Source organism: Delphinus delphis, chromosome 13 (genome assembly GCF_949987515.2).
Source record: "Delphinus delphis chromosome 13, mDelDel1.2, whole genome shotgun sequence".
NCBI classification, from domain to species: domain Eukaryota; kingdom Metazoa; phylum Chordata; class Mammalia; order Artiodactyla; family Delphinidae; genus Delphinus; species Delphinus delphis.
This window is the reverse complement of record NC_082695.1, coordinates 46350271-46371381: the sequence shown is the minus strand read 5'-3', so window position 1 is coordinate 46371381 and position 21111 is coordinate 46350271. Positions and strand designations below refer to the sequence as shown.

General features: G+C 38.0%; 1 protein-coding gene and 1 long non-coding RNA gene across 2 annotated transcripts in view; one reads left to right on the top strand and one right to left on the bottom strand.

Moving 5' to 3' along the window:
- Nucleotides 1–21111, top strand: part of LOC132436214 (uncharacterized) — a 263185-nt gene that overhangs the window by 14820 nt on the left and 227254 nt on the right. The gene's annotated exons all lie outside the window — the stretch shown is intronic.
- Nucleotides 1–21111, bottom strand: part of DSG2 (desmoglein 2) — a 47170-nt gene that overhangs the window by 3486 nt on the left and 22573 nt on the right. Inside the window, exons 4-14 of the mRNA XM_060028847.1 lie at nt 19965–20126; nt 19680–19824; nt 18709–18875; nt 16515–16652; nt 16215–16400; nt 12495–12760; nt 9602–9744; nt 9081–9308; nt 3888–4115; nt 1858–1979; nt 998–1333 (exon numbers count right to left, since the gene is read on the bottom strand). Coding sequence (XP_059884830.1) covers nt 998–1333; nt 1858–1979; nt 3888–4115; nt 9081–9308; nt 9602–9744; nt 12495–12760; nt 16215–16400; nt 16515–16652; nt 18709–18875; nt 19680–19824; nt 19965–20126 — 2121 coding nt within the window. The remainder of the gene's footprint in view (nt 1–997; nt 1334–1857; nt 1980–3887; nt 4116–9080; nt 9309–9601; nt 9745–12494; nt 12761–16214; nt 16401–16514; nt 16653–18708; nt 18876–19679; nt 19825–19964; nt 20127–21111) is intronic.

The window sequence follows — 21111 nt, the reverse complement described above, 5'->3', positions numbered from 1 at the left end:
CAGAGTGGAGCCCAGCAGTGAGATGGGAAATGGATGAGAAGTGCTCTTCCTTGACACTGACCAAATCACCATTTCCCCGTCTACTTGGGGGCGGGCAGATGGTATGAAAGAAGGGAGAATGGGAGGGAGCAGAAAGTGGGAAAGCACTCAGGTAATTTGCAGCCATGCAGATGGGAGGGGACAGAAATAAACTGGCCTCTGTGGAAGCCCATCCCCTCACTCCTCTCAAGGGTCCTTCAGGCCCCTAGCAATCTGACTCTGCCCATCCCATTCCCAGGCATGACCCTGTTCTCAAGAGAAGCTTCTAATTTCTAATCCCAGGCATGAGCTTCTGACTGCATCCCATCATCTTTCCTGAAACTTTCCTTCTAATTTTTTATGAACCACCTCAATAGTGAACCAAGTACTTGCCTTCAAAAGAAAACACTTAAAGGGACATAACGGATTGTGTTTTTTAGGTCACATAGTCTCTCCCCTCCCACCCTACCCGGCGCATCCCTAGCAAGTCTGCTCCTGCAGGGGGACAGCACTTTCTGACCCACTGACATCAGCCTGGTCATGTGACTCGCTTTGGCCAATGAAACGTGAGTGGGAAAAGGCAGTGGCTTTGGGGGTCATTGCCAGGTTTGGCATTGCTCTGTTCCCTGCGCCCCAAGGACGCCAGCTTCCTGGGCACAAGCTGTGCTCTCAGTACACATCTTGGAATGTGGACCACATGGGGCAGAGCAGAGCTGCATCGAGGGGCAAAAGCACGAATGTGGGAAATATGCCCTGGCGAGAAGCAAGATCGTGGGGTCATTTGTTGTCACCACATAATTGAGCTGACTGACTGACCCAGTGGGTCACACCTCTCCCTTCTCATTGCCTGTAAGCATTCTCTTAATGAAAGGAACGATGTCCCATTTAGATCCAAGAAAATGATTACCCTGATAACATCACGTTCACATAGAAATGTCCGCCCCCCTTTCCCCGCCAATACATAAAAAACACCACTTACTTCAGTGAAATAACTTCTTAAGAATTCCTCATTCACTGCCACCGCAGCTGCTCGAGCTCCGGCCACTTCTCTAGAAGCCACCGTGGCTCTCGTGGTCCTAAGGGTTTCCGTGGTCATCAAGGCTCCTGCTGTCCCTGTAACCTGGGTGGCCCCCCCTGAGACGAAGCTCCTGTATTCCTCCCATCGGCCGTCCACCTCGGACATCTCATGCTGCCCTTTGATAAAGGAAGCGGAGCTGCTTCCTTTCACGGTAGCAGCCTTGGTGGTCACAGCCCCTGCTCCGCCGCCTACAGCTGCACAGTCTCTGTGGTCTGCCTCTAGAAGAGGCAGCACTGCCTGTGAGAGCAAATACAGCCGAGTCACGGACGGTCAGTACGGTTGGTAGAAGGACCTGAGCTAAGTGAGCGTATGCAGGGAATAAGATATTTCCGCAGAGGCAAATTAGGAAAACTGTGCTTGAATGACTTCTGCCGGCCCTATGCATCGCGTGGAATGGAAATGTAGAAGCACCTGGCTGTGGAAGACAGCCATTTAATACCGGGACAAACATTTCTACCTAAATCCCTACACACGCTTCCTCTCTTTAACCTTTGTTCTACATTCTCGGTGTCACTGCCTGATGCTTCTTCTACATTCTCTGTAACTTAGGACCTGTCAGGGTAGAGCAAAACCACCTCAGCTCTGTCCTGGCAACAAATGCAAAGTAAGTTGTTATTCGAGCCCTGTGTTTAACGAAGGCATGCGAATGAAATCTGTAGTAACCACTTTACTCTCTCATGACCTCAGGTGTTAGAAACACTTCCCAAGGCCCCTTTAAAGCAGAAAAGAAGACGTGTTCTGTTGACATCTGATTATCTGACCTTGTCTTCAGGTGGTGCCCCTTCGTTGTTCCAAGGATGCAGCATCTCTATGGTACCAGGGATGGGGGTAAAGCCTTTGGCACCCTTCCCACAACGGCACTTCAGCAGTAGAAGTGGTACAACTGGACAGAAACAAAATTGAGTACAGATTTTCAAATTTATGTTGCATAATTTTGGAATTTGCGTTATCACTTCCTGAGTTCAGTCTTCACTTATTTACAGCCCTATTTTTCTGTTCTTCCCCTGATCTAACGTCACCAAGCCTGTTTCGGGTGAGTTATACCAAAGCCTAAAGGCAGGATGAGGGAGTCATGGATTCAGAGTTCTTGGTCATCACAAAGACTGTGGTCAACAAGTGGAATACCGAGACTGGATTCGATACTATCCAAATCATCAAAACCAACTTAAAGGCTGAAATTTTTGTGTTTTTTTAAACCACTTTAATTTTTAATATGAGAAAATTCACCATCTAAAATATATATATGTGTTAAAAAAGAAATCAGAAGTCCCTAAGGGTAGAAAAGCTTTAATATATTCAAATATTCTAGAACATTAGAACTTCTGTAATACTTCACCACTTTACCCTAGAGTAGAATTTGGCAGAAGGCATGACTCACTGAGGTTCCAGTTAACCTTTGAATTACCTAAGTACTATTTTCTAAAGTGATTCCACATTAAAAACCCTTAGAATATATATAACATTTTATCTAGAAGTTAATAAAATTTCAGAGCTCCCTCCTTCAATTTTATTCTACCTCCAGGATGAAGTAAAGGCCAATGTTGGCCCCTTAATCAACAGAGTAAAGAATTAACCACATCTGCAAGCAGCCCACCCCAAATTAGCTTTTATTGACGCTCCCATGTGGCAGCTTCCAAGGAAGAGCTGACTACTCCCTAGGCTCCTTTTTATATAATAGTCCCTATAGTTACTATGCGTAATGAAAAGACTGAAATCAGCCAGGGGTAATTCAACAGATGTTTATCAAGTGTCTGCCATGTGCGAGGCACCATGTTAGGTGCTGGGAAATCTGAGATGAGAAGGCAATGCAAGGAATCTCCAGGTAAAAGATGTAGTCCTACCTACCTATAAACTTGGTAAGCTGAGACAAGTCATTTATCATCATGTCTGTATTTTTACCCATTGAATGGAGATGATGGTATAAAAGTGCACTATAAACTGTTGAGTGCTGTGCATTCAATTGAACATCTACTAATGGCTTTGACAAGCTCGTCTTCTGACACTGTAATAACTGAGGCTGCCCTGGAGGCGTTTCTCTGCCCATGAGCAGGGGTCAAGTGGACTGGTTCCACACGACCCCAGGCTGTAGTCTTCTGTTCTTCAGTGAAAGGAAACCCAAGGTCGTTGGAGGGCATGCAGGGAGGGGAGGGCTGGTTGTCACTGTTGGGAAACATACAAGTGCTCAGGGGGTCTGGCTCCTGTTGGGGCAGGTGAAGAGGCAAGCCAAGCAGAGGGTCTGGGGAGGTGGAGCTCTGACAAGATGAATGTGAAAAGCAAGGATCGATGGGAAAAAGATGAGTTTGTAAAATAACCTTGTAACCATAATCTAAACGCATGCAACAAATCTTTTCTGACAGCTTTCTATGCACAAGGTGCTGTTCGCAGCACTGGGTATGGAAGAGCAGACGACATCCCTCCCTCACGTAGAGCTTATCAAAATGGAGACACCAAAAAGGTTTAAGTTAAAAGGGTGTTGAAGAGCATGTACAATAACCTTGGTTATTTAAATCAGAAGATGATACATTCTTATAAAACAAAATTCGGAAGAGCACTTCAATAACTTTTGGTGAATTTATCAATGATCAATCCTTGCTTCCCTACTCACCCTCAATAGCATTCTAGTGTGTGTGATTATAGAAAAACAAAAGAAATCAATGACTACCGTAGTAACAAAATACTAAAAAAAAAAAAAACCCTAAAAAGGTACTAACATTACTAAAAGAGCTAAAGTGTAGCTTTTAAAATACTAACATTACTAAAAGAGCTAAAATGTAGCTTTTAAAATACTTACGTAGCAAGAGCAGAAGGGCAAACATTGTAAGCGCGATTGCTGCAGGTCCGAGGCCAACGTAGGAGTCAATCCACATTTCTACACAGCCACCGCCTTCCACACACTTGCAGACGGTGAGTTTAAGGACTTGCTTTTCAGGGCAACTGAAGCCTTTACTATCTGCAATCAGCAAGTGAATGTCACTCCTCCCAAGCGTTGGTTCCTTTTGTTGCAGTAGCATGCTGGTACCTGCAAGGACAAGATAAAAAAGGAAATAAAAATGAGTGATTGCCAAGGAAGGGCAAGATTACATTACAGAAACATTCTTTTTTAAGATTTATTGAGATATAGGGGCTTCCATAGTGGCACAGTGGGTTAAGAGTCTGCCTGCCAGTGCAGGGGACATGGGTTTGAGCCCTGGTCTGGGAGGATCCCACACGCTGCGGAGCAACTAAGCCTGTGTGCCACAACTACTGAGCCTGCACTCTAGAGCCCATGAGCCATAACTAATGAGCCCTCTTGCCACCACTACTGAAGCCAGCGTGCCTAGAGCCCGTGCTCCGAAACAAGAGAAGCCACCGCAATGAGAAGCCCGCGCACTGCAACGAAGAGTAGACCCGCTCACCACAACTAGAGAAAGCCCGTGCACAGCAACGAAGACCCCACACAGCCAAAAATAAATAAATTTAAAAAATTTATTGAGGTATAGTTGATTATATGTTTTAGGTGTACAACACAGGGATTCACAAGTTTTAAAGGTTATACTCCATTTATAGTTATTATAAAATATTGGCTATATTCCCTGTGGTGTACAATATATCCTTGTAGCTTATTTATTTTAACATAGTAGACTGTACCTCTTAATCCCCTACCCCTATCTTGTTCTTCCCCACTTCCCTCTCCCCAGTGGTAACCACTAGTTTGTTCTCTACATCTGTGAGTCTACAGAAACATTCTTTAATAGCTAAAATTGTTAGCTCCAGTTAGAAGCTTTATTATTTCATAACTTCTCTATTGAATTCACTGTGTGCTTGATGAAATTAGTCCACATATGCAGGTGAATAGCAAAGGATCAGATCTGGACATACCATCCTTTTATGATGACTAATGTTAACAAATGTGTGTGGTTTACCAGATGTTAGGAACTCTTCCATTACTGGGATACAGTGACAGACAAGTGGAGAGTTAAATGACATTTCCATCGAATGACCTTTATTTTACTATTTCTTTTTTTTAATATGTATTTATTTATTTATTTTGGCTGTGCTGGGTCTTAGTTGCAGCACCAGGATTTTGTTGCAGCATGCGGGCTCTTAGTTGCGGCATGTGGGATCTAGTTCCGGGGCTAGGGATTGAACCCTGGCCCCCTGCATTGGGAGTGCGGAGTCTTACCCACTGGGCCAACAGGGAAGTCCCTATATTTTACTATTTCTTAAAAGAACTTTATTGGGGCTTCCCTGGTGGCGCAGTGGTTGGGAGTCCGCCTGCCGATGCAGGGGACGCGGGTTCGTGCCCCGGTCCAGGAGGATCCCACATGCCGCGAAGTGGCTGGGCCCATGAGCCATGGCTGCTGGGCCTGCGCGTCCGGAGCCTGTGCTCCGCAACGGGAGAGGCCACAACAGTGAGAGGCCCGCGTACCGCAAAAAAAAAAAAGAACTTTATTAAGGCAATTTTCAAACAGACGTAATCCAGGAAAGAGCATAATTAACTCCCATGGTACCCATCTCCAGCTTTAATAATTTTCAACAATGGGCCAATCTTGTTTCATCCAGTCCCACCCATTTTGTTCCCAACACTGTGTATTTGAAATTTTTCAAATTTCACGGTATATATGAAAACCTGAAAGACTATTACAATGAATATTGATAAACCCTTCATAAATTGTTTACATTTTACAACAATACTTTCTCTCTACATGCACACTTATTTCCCCCTGAACTATTTCAAGGTAAGTTGCAGATCTCATGACGTTCTTCAGCATAAATCTTCTAAGACCAAAGGATATTAACCCTCTCAGGAAATTCATTCTTGATATAATAATATATTTAATATATAACCCATAGTCAAACTTTTCAACTGTTGTAAAAATGCCCTTTACAGTTCTTGCTCTTACTCTCTCTGGCTTTTGTTTTTTGTTTTTTTTTATGATCCTGGATCCAATCAAAGATTATGCCCTGCATTTAGCTGTCACCTTAGTCTCTATTAATAATCTATAACAGTCCTAACTTTCTTTTGGCCTTTCAGGACTTTGACCTTTTTGAAGTCCACTTATTTTAAAGGATTTTCCACAGTTTGAATTTGTCTGACTGTTTCCTCATGATTGGATTCAGGCTACACGTTTTTGGCAAGAGTATTACACAGAAAGTGTTGTGCAAATGACCTTTTATCTTATTTTTTTAAAAATCTGACTGATGATTATTTAAGAAATTTTCTTTCAACATGAATAAAAATAATAACCAGTTTTCCCATGAGTAAAAATAATGATCAGTTAGAATAGTTTAAAACTTTTTCTGATATATGTATAACATTTATTAAAAAATAATTCACTTGCAAGGCAAAGATGGATGAATACAAAGATAAAAAATGAGGTGTTTGGGAGGTTTTTTTGTTTTATTTACTTATTTTTGGAAGTAAGAGACATCCTCTTCTCATTTTAAGGTCCATATTTTATGGAATTTGATCTCCAAAGCTAGAAATATACTTATTAAATCATCCCCAAAGCTCTGGAGAAGTGAGGAAAGCATCTAGTCATTCATTTAAGCAATATGAGCTTATTAAAAGAAATATAGGAAAACATGGCCTGGAAGAATATAACTAAATTCATGATTGGCTCTGAGTGGAAAGATGGAAAGGGGAGGAAAGGCCCAAAGGGGACTTCTACTTTGTCAGTGATCGTTAAAAAAAAAAGGCCTGATTCAAATACGACAAATTGTTAATATTCTTTCAATTCTAGGTGGGAGGTACAAAGGTATTCTTTCAATTCTAGGTGGGAGGTACAAAGGTATCTGCCTTATTAGTCTCTGTAATTTTCTGTACTTAAGATATTTCCCAAATAAATAAAATAGTTAGGAGCTATTTATTATCATGATAGTTGGTCAATCATCTCATTATACAGCCAAGGAGAAAAAAGCCTGGGTTACAGAACCCTATCTCTCTCAATTGTCTAGATGTATACAGTATAAGCTCAGTGACTTCCTGTTATAACACTCTAACATGTATGTGTATCCTAAAGAGTTTTATGTTTCTAAGGCTAGGAAAAAATTCAAGAGCCTATCAAATTCAAACATCTTTATCTTTAGACAGAAAATCCACTGTGTATCTGGAAAGGCAACAGAGCATAAAGGTAGTGAGTAGAGACTCCACAGCTAGAGTGCTTGGGTTCAAATACTAATTCCAGCTCTTCAACTAGCTGTAACTTTGAGAATGTTAAACTTTCTGCACCTTTGTTTCCTCATCTGTAAAATGTTGATGACGGTAATGCCAAACTTCTAGGGTTGTTAATATTAGTAAAGTGCTTAGACCAGTGCCTGGCATTTCCTAAACATCACGTTTCTTAGATAAAAATAAGTAAGTCTTGGAATCCCAACAAGTTCAATGCAAAACACATTTACTATCTTAGTCAAAGAAAGGCAAACTCCAATCAAGCAGTCAGCCTAGGTGGGAGTCCCAGACTTCTGTGAGTACAGAATGAGATAATGTGGGTCAGGGGACCAACCCCGACGTGAGTCTTGAGGCCTGTGACTTAATTACCATAAGAAGAATCATCTGGATGTCTGCATCCCAGGGCTCATGCTAGTTGAAAACTTGATCTTAAGTAACCTCAATGAATCAAGATGGTGATTGTCACCCCTTACTGGGGAGACCACTTGAGTTAACCAACAACATAACTATCTTTTGCAAGTGAGTACATAAACCCTAAGAAGATTCGGAATTAAGTATAGGAATATTTAAACAAACTAAAGATTTAGTTTTAATATTTTTGCATTGTAAAGAAATTATTTGCATTTGTTATTATATTTATACACTTGTAATATTTTAAGGACAATTAGCCCTATTAACGTGACAGCTATGTAACTCCAGTTCAAAATGTGTAATTATGTTACTAATTTAGATTTATGGTTTTAGGTTGAAATATCACTGGTTTGTTCAGTATTGGACCACTGAAGAGGATGTCAGGTTTGATGTATTTATAAGTTAAATTTACTGGTATTTTAGAGTATAGGAATCACAAGAAAGTTTTATTTGTTAATTCAGATCATTGAAATACATAAAAAGGAAGCCAAATATACTAAATTTATAAATATATTGAAATGTTAAAGGTGTTTAGTTTGTAAATTGGACCAAACATGATTCAAAGCCTCTTAAAATGACTGTAAAATTTGCTAAGCCTAAGAAAACAATAAACTTAAAAGTTAAGAAAAATTGGGGTATTACATTTAAAACTTTTCTGAAACGAGCACTACCTGTTTAAAACAAAAAGAGTCTTCTGGATAGATTTTTCTACATTTGAAACCACCTTGAAGGAAGCCAATAGAGCACGTCAATAAGGGGATATGTCCCAAGATACGGATTTATGCACATGTCCTTCGGGCATGGGGGGCAAGGGGACAGACAGACTCCTTTCCATGTTTTGTCCATCACTTACCAGCTTTGTGACTTCAAACGAGCTCTCTAACTCTAGTTAAGCCAAAGTTTCCTCAGCTGTAATCAGGGAATAAGGTTATGGGGTAAGAAGTAAACATGATAATGCATATGAAGGGATAGCAGAGTGCCTGGCACATGGTATATGTTCCGTAAGAGTTATTTTTAATGGAATCATCGTTACCATACATCAAGATTTTTAGAAGGCACCTACTCTGATTGCTGTGCTTAGAGAGGCAACGTATTCCTCAGCTTACGAGACAACTACTTCAAGAGCGATTTGGAGAATACCCAGTGCAGGGGACATGGGAAAAAGATGAGTTTGTAAAATAGTTCCTTTTTGCCTATTTGTAGCCAAATACTTTAAAGATATTAGATATCTATTTCCCTTCACTCTCTCCAAATAGGGTATTTATTATTAGGCAGATCAAAGACACTATGCCTGAGTTTCAGACCCTCATTTTATAAACTCAGTTGTATTGGAAATGTAATTCATGCCAAGAAAAAAGCCTGTATTATAAGGATTTTAGATTTCTATCATGTTTAAACATATAGTCCAGTGGTTTTGCTTACTTTCTCGGCTTACTATTTTCCACCTTTCTGCCATTCCAGCTGGTTTGTCAATGACAGAGAAACTGAAAGGCCAGCTGTTTTGGGGTCCGTCCAGGTCCTCTGCGGTCACGTTCACGTATTGCACATCATCACAGACAGTCTGCACAGGGTCGACCAGCGTGGGACAATTGTCATTGATGTCTTCAACCGTGATACTAATAGTGCCAGTGATGGTTTTTCTAGGATATTCTTAAAAATAAGAAAAAGATAATGTATATTTTGGTTATACTGCTCATATGGACATAGTTTGAATTTTCTTGCCAATTTGGTAAGGAGAAGGTAGTAACCAAATTAGGATGCTTTCTATCTTAGATATGTTTTCATATTCAGATCAAGTAATATCTTTTAATCCACTAAATAAGTAGAAATGTGAAGGTTTACCCATTTGGCATTCCTACAAGATCAAAACAAAGGTCTCTGATGCTGGAAAATAAAATCTAAATGCATATAACCAAGAAAAAAATGTCTATTTAATAACTTACCTTCTGTCACAGCCAAAATCTTTGCAGTGTATGTACCATTTTGGACATATCTGGATTCATAATCAGGAATTTTTACAAGTCTAATTTCAGAGGTGGCAGAATCCACAGAGATCCAATTGTCTATATCTTCAAATTTGGCATATCTGTTAGAAAGCAGACAAAGTTAATTTTGAGCTCTGGATAAATTGAGACTATCTACAACTAATATCTACAACTCTTTTAAGCTTAATTTCTGCTTTCTTATATATGTTCTTATTACAGGCATTAGTTTGGAATGGTTTTTAATTTCTTGAAACTATCCTAAAAGCCCCTCTGTTTACTGTGTATCACACCTACTTTGGACCCTTCCTTACTTCTGTAACATACCCAAGACATATGTGCAAGGGCGACGCCCTTGCCTACTCACCCGGGAGGTTTACGAGTTGCTCTTCAGTCTGTCTTACAGCTTTCAATCTAGTTTTCCTTAAATTTGGAGTTAACCTTGGAGGATAACTTAGTCACCCAACAAGAACTCGTGGAGAAAAGCAGTTTTACATTCTATTATTTATTGGCATATTATCAATATTTAAAAGTATCAATTTAAAAAATCAATGACTGCCTTAAATGGAAGTACTTTAAATTTTGGGATATTGTTGATTGTTCAGAGCAATAGGCTTCTTTCAGTTAGAAATGGTTAAAAGTGAAAACAATGCTGATAAGGTGATTTCTGGGTTTATTCCTTCAAAGCAAAGGAGAATTAGTGCAAAAAGAGACAGCTTTGGGAAGGCAAGGAGAACATTCATAGTACATTTTCAGAAATATATGTAATTTAATACCATCGAGTTTAAAATGTATCCAAATACAAACCAAACATATGAGAATTTGATTCAACCAATCATATTAATGATTTATTTTCTATTAAGCGGCTGTTTAGGCATACAAAAATGAGTGGCTAATATATGGCAATATTTGTTTATAGTGACTATTTAATATACACTCGAACTAAACTTTCCTGTCTTTTAATATTTATACCAGTAAATGATGATACATTTGGATTTTCACAAATATTTCTGAATTTCATGGCTGGAATTTTAAAGCTTGAACTTAGCTGCTGTCAATGTTTTCCCAAATAATGCTTATACCAAAGACGAAGTTAAAGTAATAAGAATCACATTTCACAATGGAATGTTTTGTGTGGTCTCATTTAAGGGATTTTCTGTTTTCTACTGTGAAAACTAGACACCATTCAAAGTAGGATGCAGCTCACATGTCATGTCAAATACCATAACAACTGATGCATATGAATAATCAGTAAAAGAGTAAATTATGACAAAGTTAAGAGAGTGATTCTTCTGCTGTCCTTATCAACATTTCTAGATTAGGTGAATACTGGAAAATTATTTCACTTAGCTGTGCCTCTCATTCCTTATCTGTAAAACAGTAGGTTTGAGTTAATCTTTAAGATCATTCTTATTCTAAAATTCTGTAAGTGTATGCTAAAAATAAAATACTTCTGAGGAGTAAAGAAACATGGTTCATTATTTTTCAAGGAAGAACATATGATCTTTTGATACAGTCATAACTCTTACTAAAAACAGCAACCAAAATTAAATAGTTAGATGGAAACAGAAGTTTCAATAGAGAGTCACAATATTATTGGAGGATAATTAATTAGAGCATCTAAGCCTCTCGGGACAGCGTGAGGAATCATAAGGAACACTCATTCTCAATTCTGGGGATTTAGGTGGGGACTGCCTCCTTAAGGTTAGAGCCATGGAAATAAAAAGTAGACTATAAAAGTCGAGAGAAGCTAGACTGGTTCCTGAAGTTAAGGTGGGCAAAAAGGGGTCCCCAAGACATTGCAGAAAACACAATGGAAGCTGTTCGTTAACATAATTTTGGAAAAAGGTCACTTGCTACTATTGGCCGATGAATTCCATGAAAAGGAGATTCACTAAAACGAAAGAGATTGTTGAAGAGCTTCCTCCATATTCTCATTCGTGCTATGGTTGGCCACGCATCTAAATACAATGTTTCATGAGTACTGGCACCCAGGGACATAGGCCTAAGGAGAGTGAAGCAACCGACAACTCTGGCACCGACAGCAGGAAAACATAGAAGCTGTTGTGTCTCGGGTGGCAGGTGGGGATTCTTAAATTCAACCAAATAACTACAGCTAGGTAGAACTTCATAAATAATAGCTCTGTAGAGAGTCATCTTTTGATGGTATGGCTCTGAGATCTAAGATGTAAATTCACTTTGAAAATGTGAATGGATCTTGCAAACCTAGGTGTCGCTACAGAGTGGACACAATCCAGCACCTTCCAGCACAGGAGCGGCATTTAGTAGGTTCTCAATAAGTATATTCTGAGTAAAGGTCACCATGACCAAGACAAGCATTACAAAAGTTTCATCAATCCCTAGCTCAAATAGCCTGGTTTAAATGAAGATCAATTTCCAAGGCTTATGAGCAAATGAAACTGGATTCCCCATTATTAAAATATATTATGCAGCTATTTTTATTTCTCTTAACCAACCTTGTATAAAGTGGATTTTGCAGTAAATTTTATTTGCTATTTTCTTATCTCTAATACTCCTTTAAGACAGATTTTAGAAAGTGTCTTTCTGAACTTTCTCTTTGTTGCTTTTTAGCCTTCTCTACCCAGAACTGTTTTGAGGTGAGCAACCCAGCCTCTGCCTCATACTCGGGTAGTGGAGGGAAAGGGATCCTGGGAAAACTCCTCTTTGCCTCTCAGTGACATGTACAACTCTAGGAAATTTAATCTATAGACCTTTGGGGGATTATAATGGCGGGGTTCGAAGGAGTGAAGTGTTAAAATTTCATTACGATTTTTGAAAATAGGCATTCAAAGTCATTTAAAATGATGAAACAATATTCATAACTATCTCTTACTTTACACGGGCTACTTGTCCAGTGTCGCCATCAAAAGCTTGAAATTTTCCCATTATTTGGCTTTGGCTTGATTTTTCCACACTCTCGCTAGTGTGAAATTGGATTATGCTGCTTTTAAAATAAATGCCTTCTTTCACATTTTTCACTTTGACTTTGATCGGAATGGGTGTAGGCTTATATTTATTCTTAACTGATTTGTGAAAAGCTGCTTTGTTAGTGACAATAATGTTGACGTCAAGATTCTTCATTTCTTCATAATCTACTTCCTAGAAAGGCAAAATCAAAGGGAATGCTTTTAAAAGGGACAAAAACTAGAACACACATGTGTGGTTTTAGTGTCAGATTATAATAATTTAAAACATGAAAAATACAGCAGTACTGAGTAGTCCAACTCTTATATTGGTACCATGCCATTAAAAAGTCTGTCAATTTTGATGTTCATAAATGTTAAGGATGTTTAGGAAGCATCCCCAATTTATTTAAGGTCAAAATCATTTAAAACGTATACATTTTTATTTTTAGCAATCTGAAGTGATTTTTTTTCTTAATAAAAAAAAGTTAATGGACATCCAATATAATATTCCTTAAAATGTGCTCCAGGGGTTTGTTCTGGTGAAAAGGGCTACATAAGTAGGCACTGCCAGCTCTCTCCCATGGCATATAAAACTGAGACCTCCTGTAGAAAAAACAACTATTTAGCTTTGTTAAGCCTAGGGATTTTCAAATTTGTTTAAACGGAGAATCTAACCCCCTCCTTTTTAGCATAATGTCTATTAATATCTGGTTTGCTATTAATGCCATAAAAGATTAATCCTCCTCTAAATACTTTGATCTTTGTGAATTGTGGTATTTATTAAGTACCTTTGATATAATCAGCTTATCACTCTATGCATATTTTATGTTCCAATTTGTCCATTTTCTTTTTGAAAACATTTCTATAGTATTCTACTATTTAGATACACTTAATTTACTTAGCCATTCTGTTATTAGGCATTTCGACTATTTGCAGTTAATACTGCTCTGAACGTTTTTATACAAATTATTTTTCCCCTGTTGAGCTGCAGAGGGAAGAAGCACCCAGTCAAAGTTTATGTAGGTCCTGTTGCTTTTTATTTCTAGTGGTCCTGACCATTTAGATGTACTGACTGACCATTTTTGCTGTTTCTTCAGTATATCATTAAATAGATTACATGTATTTACATGAATTACTGCAATGTTCACTTTTGTTTTTGGATGATTTATTATGAAATCCGTTTTCCTCTCTAGAGAGTTCTGGATATATAACTTCTGCCCCCTTTATTATATGGGCCACTGTGGCATTGGGACAATAATAACACAACACAAATTGACTACAGAAAAATACACTCTTTGTGACTGTAGAATCCTTGTGAAAGTTATTGTCTTTTTAAGTTGCTCTTGCACTTCACACACTTATTTTGATGGTATGATGTATGTCGGATGAGAAATAAAATCTTTCAGCCATATGACATTAGTATTCAAAGACCATGGAAGAACAAGACAATGGTAAAAAAAAAATGAGCTAGGTACTGGCGACATAAAAAATGTTTCATAGTGTTTGTTATAAATAGCCATCGTGCTCCAAAGAGAATGGAAAATTTTTCAGCATCAAGCGCAATGTATGAGGGCATATACCTCTAGTTTTGCAACTGTTAGCATATTTTATCACTCCCATTTTTGCTATCTTCAATAGCATTAAAGATACTAAACTTATTTGTTAACGCAGCTGAGGCTTTTTCTCATGGGATGATTTACTATCTCTGTTTCTACAGTTTAAAGTATCTATTCTTCTCCTGTTTCTTTTTTAGACTGCTTTATTGAGGTATGATTTACCTACAATGAAATTTACCCTTTTTAAGTGTAAAACATGAGGATGTTTCATAAGCCTATATGGTTTTGCAAATATCAAGACTGTTGGTTTTAGAACACTTCCATCACTCCCCAAAAGTTCCTTTTTGCCTATTTGTAGCCAAATCACAACCCACCCTAAGCAACCACAGATCTGTTTTCTATAGAAGCGCTTTTTGCCTTTCCTAGAAATTTCACACAAATAGAATCATACAGTACATAGTATTTTGTGTCTGTATAAAGTAGAATGTTTTTGAGGTTCATCCACATTGTAGCATGTATCAGTACTTCATTTCTTTTTATTGCTCAAGAGCATTCCATTGTATCAATAGACCACATTTTATCTGCTCACCAGTTGGTGGACATTTGGACTGTTACCAGTTTTTCATTATTAGGAATACAAGCCACTATGAACACTTGCATGCAAGTTTTTTGGTTTTTTTGTAGATGTATGTTTTTATTTTTCTTGGGTGGATACCTAGGACTAAATTGTTAGGTCACTGGATAACTACTCAATGTTTAACTTTTTATAAAACTGCCAAACTGGCTCTACCATTTAATGTTTCCACTGGCAATATATAGGAGTTCCAGTTCTATATTCTTGCTGATACTTGGTGTTGTCAGTCTTCCTTTGATTGTAGCTTATTCTAGCAGGTGTGCAGTGGTAGCTCACATAGTCTTAATTTGCATCTTCCCTAATGACTAATGATGTTGAGTATCCTTTATGCACACATTTGCTATTTGTATATCTTCTTTATCTATCTTCCTTGTCCATTTATTTGAATGAAATCTGATTACCGCCTTTATACTTCGGAAGTGATTCTTTATACAATTGGAAAAGTAAATTTGTAATTTTCTTAATCTGTTGCTGTCATTTTAATACTAAATTTACTATTTTTTTTCATGCCCCTTTGATAACCCCTTTTTGTGCTACCATGGTGCATTGAGGGTATTTCTATTATTCATCACTAAGTGATTGTTTCTCCTTATGTGTATTACTGGCTTTTTATCTCAGGCATCTAGCATGGTTGCACCTATAATCTGTGACTAAAAAGTATGCTTAGTTCTGTATAAGCAGGTAAATCTATTTCATCTCTGATGCCATTATCCATGTATTCAGTAATCATAAAATGTGTCTTCCCTTCAAACATGAGCTAATCTTTTTCTATTTTCCTTTGCTTTACAAAAAGTCATCTAAATGCATACAGTAGCCTATTGATAAATGGTATCAATAATTATTACTATGAAACCTCAAGTTAATTTTTCCCTATTTGGTTATACATTATCATCATTCCTCTTCCTGCTATTAGGGTTTACATACTATGCCATATATTAAGTTTTTGTAAAAATGTGGAAACCTCTGGAATCAATTTTTGTCTGTGACTTAATGAAACAGTATTTTGAAAGCTGTAGCTTTGCTTTTTATTTTAAAATCTGATAAGGTAATTCTACCATAAACCATTTAAACATACACTGATATTCTTCTTTACTTATTCTGTTAGATAGATCCATCTAAGTTTTGTTTAAGAAATTCTGTGGGAGTAAGGGTTTTAATTGTTTAAGACCCATGTGCTTAATAACACCATTAAATTTTTGTTCCTTGATTCAATTAAGCACACTTATAACACTGTGTTTCAAAATGTGACCCTCCTACTACTGACATTAGAAACACAAACAGTGTAACCACTTACTAACCACAGAAATAGGGCTAGTAGGGGTGGCTCCTATCTCTACAACTGTGGTGCCAGTTAACTGATTATGAAAAGTACTTGTAAATATGTGGAGCTCAAAATAGATCAGTTCCCTCCTCTGGACCAGCTTCTCCCATTCCAGTCTTGAACACTAAGTACTTACCTTAATAAGGGTCACGATTCCTTCATTAGTTTGAGTATCAGTTTCTATGTGGAAATAACCCCCTTCATTTCCTGATGCAAAAGTAAAATTGGCTAACCAATTATCGGAGCCTACTTCATCTGCATCGAACACTTTTATGCGTAAAACTTCTACATTGGCTTTGTTTTCTTCAACTATTCCTTCATACTGCAAAACATGAACAGGCAATTTTTATTCTGAGGTAACACAAACCTAGGTGATATATTTTTAGTTTATGACTAAAATATACATAGGCATGTTTGTTATAAAAATAATAGTTACCACTTTATTTTCGACTACAGGTATATTGTCATTGACGTCCAAAATATGAATCTGAACTTGAGCTTGTTTTACTGGCTTGTCTGTTACTTGTCCATTGCCATCTCTTGCTTCTACCGTCAAAGTATAACTGCTGTGTTCCTACAGGGAAGTAAAAAATATCCAGCTGGGGTGAAAATGAATGGCTCTATCTTTCTGGTTTTAGTTCACTTTATCATCAAGGGAATGAACCACAGTATGTTTTATTCATAAATAAGTTTCATGATCTGCTGTTAATCCTATGAAGATGCTGTTTATTTGCCATCAGAGCTTTTCCCTAATGCAGTTGTTGATAGTGAATTCTTAATTATGCCATTGGTGATATTTATCAGGAGATGAATCTCTCCTTAAAATAGTCTGAGCACAAAAGAGTGCATTCAAAATGTAGTTTGCACTATACTGGAAGTGATGGGACTCTAGGACTTGGTTTTTTCTATCCCACACATCATTTTCAGCTAAAAGTTAAGCCAGGAAAACTTAATCCCCCAAGAACACTTGACCAGTGAAGGCAAAACTTGGTGAACTTTGTCCATACATCCCGGGAGATTAGATTCTTGGAGAACGTGTCCTAGAGAATAACGTTTCAGATATTACTCCAAAGGGAAACCTCTCTTCCACGTGGTCCCCTTCTGATGGCTCCATTCAGTGTGGGTGTTGTTTAAGGAGCCGGGCAGCCAGTGCCAATGCCTGGGGACCCTGTGCTCAGTGAGAGGCAGGACAGCAGAGGCTTTGGAACCAGCTGGCTGAGTTCCAATTCTGACTTACTAGCTGGGTTGGACACACATTATCCCTTTGCTCCTTGGTTTCCTTCTATGTAAAATGGGGGTAATTGTATCTGCTTCACAGGGTTTACAGGTGAAGTTAATTTGAGTTATTCCACATAAAAGGCTTGTAATAGCACCAGGCATGTGGTGAGTGCCCAATAAGCGACAGCCAGTATTTTCTGGTTAAACTGTCCAGAGACAGAAGCTCATTTAAAAAAAATCACACTACTAATTCAAAATAGTACTTTTCCATTCTCATTTTATGCAAAAAGGTAGAGTAGAATTTTAGGAGTAATAATATGCTTTAATTTTACAAAGACCTTGAGAGGAATGTTGAGCACCATCCTCTCCATCTCTGGCCAGAGTCCTCATTTTTCCAAGTAATACAAAACACCCTGACGGTGCCTGGATGATGATTTATATTTGATGATAATACATTGTTCTTTGGATCATCCACATTTTACTCTGCATGCTGTTAAGACCTTTATGTCTGTAGCATTTAAAAAAACTCCCTTTTTCAACTAAAATGTTCCCTTTGACTTAGAAACAAAAAATGAAATGTTTGAGAAAGCACCCTTTTTAGGAAACTGACTCAAATTTTCCTCCAATTTGGGATTTACAGTAACTCTTACCTTTACAAATACTTCTATTACCCTAAATAGGATTCCTATTTCAAACTGTTTTCCTCCCTCTGCATATGTATTAGTAGTACAAAAGATTCCTGACGTTTCATTATAGAGACACAAATTAAGGAACATTGCTTTGGAACTCTCTAGCAAACAGATCCTGACTGGAGAGGCCCTAGGACACTGCTTACGTAATTTTAAAGTTTTTAGCAGCCACATTTAAAAAAGTGAGAAGAGGGAATTCCCTGGCGGTCCAGTGGTTAGGACTTGGTGCTTCACTGCCGGGGCCCGTGCTCAATCCCTGGTCGGGGAACTAAGATTCTGCAAGCCGAGTGGCGTGGCCAAAGACATAAATAAATAAACATAAAAAAAGTAAAAAGAAACAGGTAATACTAATTTTAAACAAATATATTTCATTTAACCCGTGGCATCCAAAATATAATCAATTCAACATGTGATCAACAAAAATATTATTAAGGTGATACTTTACACATTCTTTTTTTTCATACTAAGTCTTCCCAATCTGGTGTATATTTTCCACTTACAGCACATCTCAATTTGGACTAGTCACATTTCAAGTGGTCAATGGCCACATATGGCTGATGGCTACCATATTAGACAGCACATCCCTAGAGGAGGATTATTCCGAGTTATCCTATGAGTAAGTAACATAGACCAAAGTCAGAAAATTAGCAAAGCATTAGAGAGAGAATAACTGGAAAGACAGAGGAGAGCTGAAAAGATGAATAACATAAAATATTAATTTACCTCTCTGTCCAAGGTAATAGTGGTTGTATAAACCTCTCCTGTATCTTTATTTAGGTAAAACAATGGAGAACTAGCAGGCTCCTGAGATACGATTCTATAAGAAATTTTAGAATTCAGAGTGTTGGGCTCATCTGCATCTGTTGCGGTGATTTTCATCACAAGGGTATCTGGCATCAGAAACAAAGGTGTCCAAGATGAAACTCAACTTTTAGCATACTTAATGTATGTTATTATTTTATTTATAATATCAACTTGTTCCAAAAAGGATTCCAGGTATTTATCAAAATCAGTTTACCAAGATCAAAACATTTAATTGTTTGAGGAAATAAGTGTGAATGGAGGTAGGAATAGGAAAAATAAGGTGAGGGTGAGGCTGAGGTTAGTACATACAATTTTTAGGATGAAGTCCTGAACATTTGCTATAGGAGGGTCACAAATTTGTTTATAATAGACCTAATAACCCATACAAAGAAAGGAGAATGAACAGATACAAATGCATGCTTATTAAAGTATAAGCAATTCAGGAGAAGCATAGTTATTCTTTACATTCTGATCAAAGAGAAATCTCTCCTGCGTTTAACACTTGCATTGAAGTCTGACAGTTGAAATAATATGTCAAAGGTCAGCAAACTACTGCCAGTGAGCCAAAGCCAGCCAGCCACCAGCTTTTGTGAATAAAATTTTATTGGAACACACCATGCTTACATGTTATCTATGGCTGCTTTCCTGATACAGACTAAAATTGAATAGTTGCTATAGAGACCTAACCTATCACATCAATCTACCACATCTGTTTGAGGGTAAAAAATTTATAACAAAAAAGCAGTTCCAAACCTAGAGCAATACGTTTATTATTATTTGTCCTGTGGGTAATACCCAGCCTCCACTAAGACAGAGCTTTCAGTGTTCAGTCACACAATGGGGATAAATTGGCCTTGGATATTCATTCATAAAAAAAAATAACCTCTTACTTGCTGCACTCAGCTCTTCAACAGACCCAACAAAGACGTCCTGTGTGAACACTGGCTCATTGTCATTGATGTCAAGAACTTTAATTCGGAGTTCTATTGGTTTCTCTAAGTTGTTTCCTTTCTCATCCAAAGCATAACCCATTAGCTGAAATCACGACATAAATAATAGAAGGGATGAGATTTAAGCTGAGGTCATTCAAGTACCATAGTTTCAAAACAATAATAAAACATAATTATTACCCAAGAAGAACTACAAACTAATAAATGTAAAATTGTTCTTCTTACCAGAAAAAATGGTGTTTCTTCTCGATCTAGAATGGTGGTAACGTTCAGTAATCCGGTGTCTTTATTAAAGACAAACACACCAAAAGGTGGCTCTGTGATCCCTTTTCCAGTGTATTTGTATGTAATTTTTAGGTCTTTTTCTTCTGCAATATCAGAATGTATCTAACATAAAAATAAGAAAGGAATGCCTCAAGTTAAACTCTCTATAACTTATAGGTAATTGTTTTTAATGGAAAATTTCGCTCTGAAGCTGTCAGATGTTGATGGGTGGAGGGTGGGCGGTGCACAAGTGCTCCAGAAAAGAGGTACTGGTGTCAGAGGACCTGGTTCTGGTCCTGTCTCAGCCACTCACCAGGTAGTGATGCTGAGGCAGTTACCTACCCTCCTGTGTCTCAGTGTTCTTATCTGTAACCTGAAGAGACACTACTGCCTACCTCTCAGGGTTGTTATGAAATTAAGGTATCATTAGGGGGGTACATCTTGGTGGGGATGGATTTTAAATTTAGCACATAAGGTAAAAATTGCAGAGTCAAAATCACCTTCATAACTCCGTTCGATTATCAGGACAGTATGAATAAGGCATCCTTCCATAGAAGGGTTAAAATAGTCAAGTGTTTGCCTGCTTGGAATGCTTCAGCAAATCAGGGTTTCTAACCCGCTGGGTCTTCTGTAGTTAACACTTTCGTCCTATATAAACAGCTTTATTTGTATCTCCAATTCGTTTGTTTGTTTGCCATTTCTGTATCTCTCACTCTTCATTAGTAAGTGTGTCTCTGTGGCCTCCTACTGGATCCACAATTTCTTTTCTTCAGGCATCGTTGAAGCCATCACCACCCACCTGCCTGGCCAATTCTTGTCCTGAAATCTCAGGATTAGCTAAACATTCTTCCCAGAGGATTCTCAACGTGCACTGGGGCTGGGGGTTGTTGCTGAGAATGATCAATGCGGCTCCAATCTCCTGCTACAGCTGCTCTGCTCCAAGAGTGGAACGGTGATCCTGGGGCAGCCCATGATCACTTTTCACTGAGCTTCTCTCTCTGTTTGTCTTTCTTGTTCTCTGTGTTTCTGTTTGTCTGTCTCTCTTTTTTTGCCAAGTACATGCATATACACACACAACACATGTATATGTGCATATACATATATACTT